The sequence below is a fragment of the Charadrius vociferus genome, unplaced genomic scaffold (genome assembly GCF_000708025.1).
Source record: "Charadrius vociferus isolate BGI_N301 unplaced genomic scaffold, ASM70802v2 scaffold67, whole genome shotgun sequence".
NCBI classification, from domain to species: Eukaryota; Metazoa; Chordata; class Aves; order Charadriiformes; family Charadriidae; genus Charadrius; species Charadrius vociferus.
Genome location: NW_009649485.1, coordinates 2,272,800 through 2,283,530, shown reverse-complemented (window position 1 = coordinate 2,283,530; position 10,731 = coordinate 2,272,800). Strand labels below are relative to the sequence as shown.

The 10,731-nt window shown below is 39.7% G+C and overlaps 1 protein-coding gene across 1 annotated transcript in view; it reads right to left on the bottom strand.

Moving 5' to 3' along the window:
- Positions 1-1,008: 1,008 nt before the first annotated feature.
- The window catches only part of RAB43 (RAB43, member RAS oncogene family), a 29,963-nt gene continuing 20,240 nt past the window's right edge, over positions 1,009-10,731 (bottom strand). The window contains exons 2-3 of the mRNA XM_009889955.1: positions 2,182-2,365; positions 1,009-1,281 (exon numbers count right to left, since the gene is read on the bottom strand). Coding sequence (XP_009888257.1) covers positions 1,028-1,281; positions 2,182-2,365 — 438 coding nt within the window. The 3' untranslated portion in view covers positions 1,009-1,027. The remainder of the gene's footprint in view (positions 1,282-2,181; positions 2,366-10,731) is intronic.

The following is a 10,731-nucleotide window of genomic DNA, read 5'->3' as shown; positions in this document are numbered from 1 at the left end:
CCAGATTGTATTTAAAGAGATGGTTTAAAAAAACAAACCAACCCCCGCCCAAATACTTATGCCACTTAAGCAATACACACTCTGGTAACATAATGTCAAATGTATGACCAGAATTAACCCTGTATATGACCATTAGGCACACAGCAGATCATGGCTACCAGTCGGTTCAAGGTTTCTCCAGTTTCTGTTTCCAGTGGTGCAGGTCTTGAGTTGTGGAATGAAATTAAGAGACCTGAGGGCAATTACCCACTTGGAAAAGGGGGCTATCACTGTGCAAACAACAAATGAAATGCATCTACCCTCTCCTCAAGGCAGTATTTAAAATAACTACAACTGGTCCAATCCTGCTTGACAGCAAGTCATGTGATATTGCTCAGGCTGATTTTGCTTTTTGTTAAAATGATAACTTAAAAAAATTATAACAAAACCTGAGAGAAGTTTTCCCCACCTGGGCCTATTCCAATACTAACTAGCAATCCATATGTCCTAGGACAGGTGACTGCTATTTGGTCCCGTAATCAAAATGTTGGGTATTCTGACAGTTGAAACACCTTTATCAAAGACACTGTCACTTTCTGGTCATTGGTGGAGTGCTGAGGATGTAAAGAGACACTGTCAAGATTACCTATTCCAAAAGCAACCTCCATGTTACCATGTTACCTCCAAGTCCCATGCTAAATGCTTTAGAACTTTGGGTGTGCATCAGTCTCCTCCCCAACCATCTGTCTCCCCACCCCACATCACCAGTTCAAAGCTGTTTTCTCCACTTTTGTAACTTGTATGAAGGTTACAGAAAAGAAATGGTGGGGACAAATGTTGAGTAAGTTTTTCAGAGGGTTTGACTTTTAAGACTACCTCTCAAGAGTCCCTTTTTAAAAATAAGACACCAAAGGAAACAGGATTGTGTCTAACTTCTACAAAACTGCTGGTTTCACAGGAGGAGGAGAATATGGCTACCATGCTACTCAGCATTAGGGTGAAGCACCATCTAAATTCCAGTAAAATTAGGGATATCACCTAGCTCATATCAGCAGCCACACCCCCAGCCTTCTACAACGTCTTTGCTGTCAAGCTTGATGCTGTCAGTATTCTTCTCACTGAACATAGGGCCTCCATGCCTCATCATGAGCTCTGTAGCCATCTTCACAAAAGCCGCCTCCACATTGCTGGAGTCTTTCGCAGAGGTCTCTATGGCACAGATGATATTATCGTAGTGTTCAGCCAGACTCTGAGCTTCTTCCAGCTGAACCTCTCGAAGGTCACTTAGGTCAGACTTGTTTCCTGGAAGAAAAAGAAACAACAGAGTAATTTATAATGACTATTTATGTCAGAGTAAGTATTTAGCAGGAGGTTCTCGTGTTGCCCAGAGAAGCTGCAGAATTTCCATTCTTAGAGATTTAAAAAATTTGACTGAAATGGTCCTGACCAACCTGACATTAGCGTCACTGTGAGCAGGAGGTTGGACTAGATGATCCCCTAAGCCCCTTCCAACCTGTATTTCTGTATGACTCATATAGAGAACAAAAAAGTCAGTAACTGAAGGGTGGTGGTGTAACAGAAGAAAAATGGGCTAGAAATGAAAGCTAAAACCATTTTGTGAAAACAACAGCAGTCTGCTGGTACCTAGGGAAATCTAGGATAGTACTGACAGTGTATCAGTGGGTCTACAGGCCCCGAGAGCTGCATCTGAGTCAGAAACATTGGGGCTGGGAAGCAGAACTTCTAGCAGAGAACTGAAGTCCTTCCGAAACTCCCCATCTGCTAAAGTAGGTGGGTGTTCCAGTTCGCCAAGACATGTCAGCTTGATATAATGGAGCTTCTCTGGACCCTGGAAATGTCATGATCCTTATCGTGAGAATAGTTCTGCAGCAGCTGTGCCTCAGAACCTGGAAATTCTGGGTACCCAGTTCTCCATTAAGTGAGACGCAAAGGATTCAAAGCTGGCTTCTGATACAAAGCTGTCTACTTCTTAACAGTAGTTAATCAAAGCAAAACATTCTGTTTTGATGAATTAGCACTTTCTAATTAAAAAAAAAAAATATTGGGAAAATTTCCAGTTGGCTCTGTTACATACATCTTACTTCAACCAAAAATAAAACTTCTAACCATCTTAAACCATTATTGCAACAAATTACATTGTAGAGTAACCTGTAGCACTTGGTATTAATATTTTTAACTCACCAATCAGTAATTGTACTATGTTGGAACCGGCATACTTTCTCACATCCTCGATCCAGCGAGGAATGGACAGGAAAGAGCCTCTCTTGCTGATATCATAGGCTAGGATTGCTCCATTGGCGCTGCGGTAATAACTCTGTGTGATAGTTCGGAATCTCTCCTGGCCAGCCGTGTCCCAGATCTGCAACTAAATAAAACAAAGCATACAGTGAGACACTGGCTAGCAAGCTTTCCTGAATCAAAAGACGGGACTTGATTCAATAGCCTTGTTATCAATGTCCCTTATACGTAATACATTCTGGCATCACATTTTTCTAGTTCTTTGTTCATGATTTGAGGATAATAATGGAGAACCTTTTCAAGCTTGGCTGCTCAAAGTTCGTATCTGTATCACTTGCAGCACTCTGGGTTCCTGCAGGTGAGCTATGATGCGTCCTTCTGCGGCAGATTATGAAATTATCACTTGAGTGTCCAGCCCTACCCCTTTGTCAACTTCTCTAGCAGAGTTCACAAAACAAGATGTTAGCCCATAGCCGAGCTGCTCCAGTTCATCGTCTGGTGTGTCACTGAAACTACAGGTGGGTTTTCACTAGCATATTGTCTGTGCTACTGACATGGTTCTGCCAGTTCTGCTACAGGGGCAGTAACAACTGGAGTAGGATGTGGTAGTATCATTAGAGAGCACTGATGCTGTTTTATAAGGAAATATGAGACAGTTAAAAGAATATATATAGAATACTTAAAACATATAAAAGAATGTATAAAAGAAATGCCAGCAATTCTAGGTTTCAATAAAGTCAGTCATAGATCTAGTCAGTCTAGTCACCTGTCCTTCTTTGGATGACAGAATAGACATTACCTGTGGGCAGGAAGAAGAAATGCTTAGCTTATATACTTTTGCCTAAATTCAGCAGCAAAAGAACTATGAGTTTAGTATCAGGGTTTGAGTTCCCAATACTAAATGTTCCAGAGGAAGAAGCCAAGTAACTCAAGAGTGGACAAACACAGTATCCTGTTCCTAGGGAAAACTTCTCTTTAAATCCTCTTGTTTTATAGGTTGTCTAATGTCCTGGAACATGACGGCTTATATTCCAGGAGCTTTTAATCTAAAGTAACTGTGGATGTTCTTATCCTCCATATAAATCTCTAATCCTTTTTGAATCTTTCAAAGCTCTTGGCTCCAATATACATTAACAATGAAACCAAAGAATTTCCTTTAATAAATTTTATATTTTCTGTCCCGTTGCACTTTCACTTCTCTATCCCCAAATGATAAATGATAACCACTGCTTGTCTTTTTGTGACATTCCTTGTATTCTGTATCTCCTCTTAACTGAGACAGGACATAAGCAGATACTCCTGGGTTTTTTAAATTTCCCATATTGTGGAACTGTTATTTATTATTTTCCCTCTCTCTGAAAATCTTTATTTTAAAAAGCTGACAACAACTTAACACAATGCGTCAGTGATATTTTATACCAAATAATATGGAATAATTTTTCCATTTATTTTGCACATTAGTGTTTTGTTTGTATCTTCTAACTCTGCTGCATGTTTGAGCAGCAACTTTCACTTTGGAAAAGGCTGTACTGATCAAATCACTTTCCTGTGCTTACCAAGCATTTAGAACCCAAATGATATAAGTACACCTTAAAAGGAATCAATATAATGAAAAAGTACTTCTCAGTTCTGGTAAGAGTTTTCTCAGAGAAGGGGAAGGGACTGTAATGGACTCGGAAAACAGGAAACCACAAAGCAATGATTATTAATGGAACAGATAATTATTTAGAGCAGTCAACAGGCAATTACTAGAGACAAGGAAGTTCATGGCAGGTTTATGTATGATGATCTCTGTACTCAAGTTTCCCACTAGACCTTTGTGTCTGTTACATAGTTTTAAATCTCAGTACGTGATTAGGTCAAGTGCAAAACAAGGCTAATGATGATTACCCAACTCTTGGGAGAGGTCTGAGAGATTCTGTGCATACAGAAGAATTATAACCTTCTTAAATTTAAAAAAAAAAAAAAATTGTTTTAGCTTACGCTTTTCACATGGTATAAATAAAAGTGATTTACCTGCAGAGTGACTGAGCAATCTAGTCTTGGGCCTTGTGCTGTATACTGGATTTTGAAAACGTCTGTATAAGTACATTCCATAGAATCACAGAATCATTGAGGTTGGGACAGATTTTGGGAGGTGACAAAGCCAACTGCCTGCTCTAAGCAGGGTCAAAACTTAGTTCTTCCAGGAAGAATTGCTTCATGATTTTCCCAGGGACCAAAATGAGTCTGACCAGCCAGTAGTTCCCAGGATTTCTTGCCCTTTCCGAAGATGAGTACGGTATCTGCCTTTCTTTGGCCCTCCCTAGTTTCCACAGCCTTTCAGTAGTGACAGAGCAAACTCAAAACATCACCAGCAAGATCTCGCAGCACCCCCACAAGTTTTTTGCTCAAGCATATATGTCTGTGTGTTCACAGGACTGAATGTACAAAGTTGCTGAAGCCCTGAGTTTCCTGCTGGAAACAGCACAGACCGCACATTTGACCTCAGGAGCTTAAACAGCCATCTTCCTCCCAGTCTGCATCCTCCAGGTAAGCTCTTTTCCCTCAGGCATTTGAAGTTTGTGCTCCCCTACTTGTCTCTCCTCTTTTGTGTAAGGACTCTGAATCATTTAGCTTTTTATATGATCTTCAGTTTGTTGTGGTTTTGCTTTCACTGCTGAGACTACGATATGTATTAGACCCATAAGCAGATACTTTCTTTGCAAACAACCAACTGACACACCTGTTTGTCACTGTTCCCATCACTTCTGCTGGCAGAAGGAGCCAGGTGAGTGTTCGCTCTTTGTTTCAGGGAAAGTCAGTCAAATACGGGCATGGTTTAATGACTTGCTTAAGCCAAACTAGGACAATACTGTCATCAAAGACTTGCCATCCCAGCTGCATATCTTTGCCCTCTCCCTGCATTGAAACTAGCACCTGTTAATCTGATTCACCATATAGCTTAATTCACTGATGTAACTGAAAAATAAGGTTTTTCCTTTTGTTTGAAGGATTAACACTAAGTACATGGCCACATAGTACTGAAAGCATGCAGACTGTGCAGTGAGTGAGGGAGGTGCGATGATCCTTTAGAGCAATGACAAAGTTGTCTGGAACCAATCATGAATAGGCTCCTTCAGTTTAACTTGTTGCTGAAGGTGAAGGCACCCAATAACCTCACCTGAAGCCAAGTAAGGAGCCCTTGCTCAGTCTCTGGCAGACTTATGCAGAGCTGGTAGGTGCAGCTAGTACCAATCAGTCTGCCTTGCACTGTGCTCGCTGTGCAAAAGTACTTTTGGGGGGGCTAATAACAACTTGCTCCTTACAATTGGGAAGCTTGAAGTAGTTTGAAGTTTGAATAACTGTCCTATTTTAAATCATTAAGAACACACACTAAAGACACACACAGAGTATGCAAGTATTATGAACCAGCTTACTTAATTCAAAGCAAGATGTATTTCTAAAGGCAAAATATGGCTAACTTGCTTGACAGCATCTTTAGAAAACTCTAAGAAAAATATTTCTGTATAGTATGAATCAGTCTGATGAATGATTAAACAAAATAATTTAACTCATTACAAAAAATATAAGTTCTGATCTTAAATAAGCACTGTTTTCTCCAGTAGGTGTACAGAGATACATTTCAGACAATTGTATTGAAAAAGAAACATGACAACTATATATAAATACCAATCGCAACTATAATTGTAAACCACCATTTTACAGTAAAAATTTTATATAGTCTCTCTGTTAAACTATATTTACAAGTATGTAACTCTTGACAAGAAATAACAATTGCAAATTCTTTGGAAAAAAAAATTAGTCTTAGTATTTCTCATTTAAAAGCCCCTTAATATAAGTTAGATGTTAAAATCAAAATACCAAATGGACCGTGCTAGCCACAGGTTACAAAAAAAGATATACAACACAAAAGAATATATGATCATAAGTGTATCACATATGTAGTCTGTGACACAAAGTTCTTAATTATTTCCTCAATTTAAGTGCTTCAGCTTTGTAAATAAGGTCATGGAAGTCATGTCTGTCACTTAGTAACCTTTTGAAACAATTCCTGATTTTGTAATTACTTTGGCAACAATGTTGGTGTAAGAAAGACAGAGAAAAGATGGGATTGCTGGAGAATTGTGTTAAATTCATCTGAGGATACTAAGAAAAAACACCTATGAAATAAGAGATTGGTAGCAGGCCGTCAGGGGGACCGTCTCTAGTAACAAATGAGGACAGGATAAAGAACAGAGAATAAACACCCATTGTTCAGAAGGAATATGACAGAATACCCTAAGTGAAAAAAGACAAGGAGCCACCTTTCTTGTGCTGATTGTGTCACTACTGAATGCACATTTACTTACAAAAGCTGGTTATTTTGATCTGCTTTTAGCTTTGAATTTTTTGGATGCTGGCTGGTACTGAATAGCAAAGTGCTAAACCAACTATTAACTCCTGTAAGATTTTTCATGACTATATAATCACTGTAGAATTGGAGCTTTCCATAAGTACATTAGACAAAGTCTTGAACATCTTTTCATATTTGCTTTTTCATCTTTTCCTCTTGGGAAGGAGTACACAGGGGGAGTGTATGTCGTTCACCCCTTGCAAGGATGCAGGCTGGGGTCTGCCTGGCTGGGGAGCAGCTGTGCTGAGAAGGCCCTGGGGGTCTTTGCAGAGAGCAAGTTGAATGGGAGCCAGCAGTGTGTCCTGGCAGCATCCTGAGCTGTATTGACAGGAGTGGAGCCAGTAGATCAAGGGAGGTGATTATTCCCCTTTATTCGGCACTTATTAGATTCCAACTAATATACAGTGTCCAGTTTTGCGCCCCCTGTACAAGAAAGACATCGAAGAACTGGAGCAAGTTCAGTGAAGGGCCATCAAGATGGTCAGGTAATCAGAGTACATACCCTGTGAGAAGAGTCTGAGGCAAAGAGGCTTATTCGGCATGGGAGAGGGATTTGAGATGCCCTGTTAGCTGCTCTGCAGTACCTGTGAGGAGGTTATGAAGAAGACTCAGCCAGGCTCTTCAGAGCCGCACATGATGGGACAATGAGAGACACCAGAGAAGAATCGAAACAAGGAATATTTCAACTTGTTGTAAGGAGGAAAACAGAAGGTGGTAAAATTTATGGTGGATCTCTGGAAGATCATTCAGGGATGTCTGATTAGGCTTAAAGAAAGCAGATTTTCAACTATAGAAGTAGAGCAGGCATTGAAAATGGTGAGTGGCAGGTTGACCAAAGAGCATAGTTTATCAAATGGTTTGATGTGGATTCTTCTTGCATTGATAAACATACTGTTTATCAAAGGTTAATGCTTAACAAATGGCCTCAAGACATGTGAAATAATTTCCCCCTCCCTTACTTCCTACATAATTATTTTAGTACTTTCCTGATTCTTCTAAAGTATCACAGGAGTTCAGGTTTACTTTTGCTTGTGAAGCAGCATTAATAATAACAAAGTACATCCTATAGCCGGTACCTTCCTTTCTGTAGATAGAAATGTCACTTTTGTGTTATGAATTCTTCAAAATATAGCAGCTTCGATAAAATTTCCTGGTAATGAAATGGTATATGCAAAGACTGTGCTAAATGATTCTTAACCAACTGACTATGTCTAAATCCTGTCATCTCAAATGGCAAACAATAATATACATTTCTGTACACTGGCAAATCACAGCACTTGCTCCTAAAAAGACTTACTGAAATAATCTTGCATCTATACAGTTTTTGCCAAAAGCAACAACACTAACATCTGTACAGCAACGTATTTCAATTTAAAGTGATATTCATACACAGAACAGTTAGGTTAAACTGCTCCATTCAACTTTTACAAAACTTCCAGAGAATGAGGAATTTCTGTTTGCTGGGAATATAGCATTCCTGTTTGGTCTAGTGTTATGAGTGCCAAAGTAGTTGACACAGAAGACAGCTACACTTTCCTCTGGATATCAAAGAATATTGCTTCCACATAATAACCAATAGCTTCATTTGTATAGCAACATTATTATATACAACAGTCAGGAGACAAGACAGTTAAGTCATAATTTTATATTACTTGCAATTTGGCCAGATCATGACACATTACATTTTGCGCCATTCCGAAAGGAATATAGTTACAGCCACAAGGCCTGAATAAAAGCCAAGAATCTTGATATCATATGGGTTGAAAAAGCTTGTAAATTAAAAAGGGCAGTGATACATAAGGAAGTATTTGTTATAAAAGGAATGTGTTTGTTTTCAAATGTTCTTCTCTCCTACTGCTTTCTGAAAGATATAGTAAGAGAGAGAAAAAACTATGGCATAAAGGAAAAAAATATTCAGTATATGTAAAACACTATGAAATGACAACATAAAGTAGAAATTAAAGATACACAATTAATTTATCAGTTCACAGGAGGAAATTCATTAAAAGAAAAGGAATTTTGTTATTACTAACCAGGATTCATGGACTTGAACTTAGGAATGTCCTTGCCTATCATTATGTAAAATCTTAGTTCCACCGTTTTATAAATATCTTTTCTTACAGTGACATAACAGTTACAAAACATTTTTGTTCTGTTTACCAGATTCTTTCTATCACTCAAAGAACAAGTAATTATTTTATCAATAGGACTTTAATCACTATGCATTAAGTCAACAACCACAACTTTTGGGAACTACAGTCTGTACTCTAGGATTTAGCCAGCTAAGAAGGATGCATTTTATAGAGTCGTACGCCACAATTTCAGCCTGGTAAACAGCATATCCTAGAGGGTTTTTTTTAAATGAAGATAGACAGCAGACATTTCATAAAGCTGGGGGGGGGGGAATTCTGGACATATGCTGGTCAGATTTTGCCTTTGTGATAAAAATCAAGGTGGCCATCACAGGTAGCTTTGACTTTGAAGTTCCATTAGAACCCAGTGTGCTAGATCTGCCAAGTCCCTGTCTGGCTCCGTGCCACACGGCCTGCCTTTTAGCTCCAACGCCTCCAAGAGCCCATGGCTCACAACAGCCTGTCCCAGAGGCAACTGGCTTGTGTAATCTCACTGGACAATACCTCAAATTGCAACTGGAGATCTTAAAGAAAGAACAAGAAGAGAAACAGAAGACTGGATGGCACAGACTGGCTTATGGATGCTTCCTCTCAGGCAGTGGTAGATGTCTGCAAATCAGGGTTAGCACATATTGGGAAAGCTTATGATACCAGCGCTTTACTGTTTTATTTCTGAAGAGAAAGCTTCAGTTATCAGGACTGTCCACAAATAGCTCCTTTCTCAAGCACTAATGTCTCTTTATATATGAAGTTTAGTCAGCTTCAGCAGCTGATGAAGCAGTAGTGTATGAAATAGCATTTGAGACACTTGAAAGAATACAGCTTTAAGATGCAAGGAAAGCCTGGAGTTAAAAAAAAAAGTTATTTGCAGAACCGTAACCTTTAGTATCTCAACATGCTTCTTTTCCATTATCTGACAAAAATGCATCAAAAGGAAGTAAGACTTAAAATCCTTGGGCTCCAAATGTTTCAGAAACATGTAACAGTAATGACAGCATTTGAAGTTTTAAACAGAAAGGGACACTAACACAATTAGCCTTAAATGTTTGTTTCAGTCCATTCGTACTCATTCAGTTGTGTTGTAACGCTATCCTCAGCCTGACTGAAAATGACGCTTAGGCCACTGGGGATGCACAGCAAACAGCGTTTAAGGGCTCCTGGGGACTTTTTTTGTACACACTATTGTTCTGAAGGAACTTCTAAAGATGAGCTTATAAAACATTATAAAAATGGAAATTTTCTCATTCCTGCAACATTTGCTAAAAAGAAAACAAACCTTGGCATTGCTTATGAGGACACTGTCTTGAGTAGCATAAACCCACAATGAATTCGGTGCAGCACAGAGAATCACCTTGCATGCTTTTGTGAGGTCAAACAAATTTTATTTTAAACTTGTCCTGAACATCTCTTGATTTAAGGCATCCCGATCAACAATTTATCTGAAGCTCTTTTAAACAAGTATGTCTCACGTGACTGAGACAGAAACAATGAGAACTGCCCTCACAACTGGCGGATTTTCTCCAGCATAAGAAAAGCAGAAGTCAAATTTAGGGTTGATTTGTTCTGGTTTGAGAAGAACTGTAGAAGTTGCACTTTCTGAGACACCCTGTAAACAAGTGTCCCGAGATAACTTTTAAATACGCTTAATTTAACAACTGCTCCCGCAGCCTTTCTCAATCTGCCGGTTCCACCTCCCTTTCTGGAAACATGACAGCCCAGCTGAGGTTCCTTCTGGCTTGTAAATAAACCCTCTCCAGACGGCAGAGGGGTGCTGCAGTGACAGCAGAAGGGAGGCACAGCATGTCCCGAAGCGCGGGTCTGCAACGGGGCTTTTCCCGGGGTTCATGTGGTTGGTGCTAACGGGGAACCAGCCCGGCTTGTGCCTACACAGCTGGCCCTGCCGTAGCCAAGCCCGTTAAGAGATGCGCCGGGTCCCTCCTGGCCCGCCGGGGCTGCTCGGGAAGG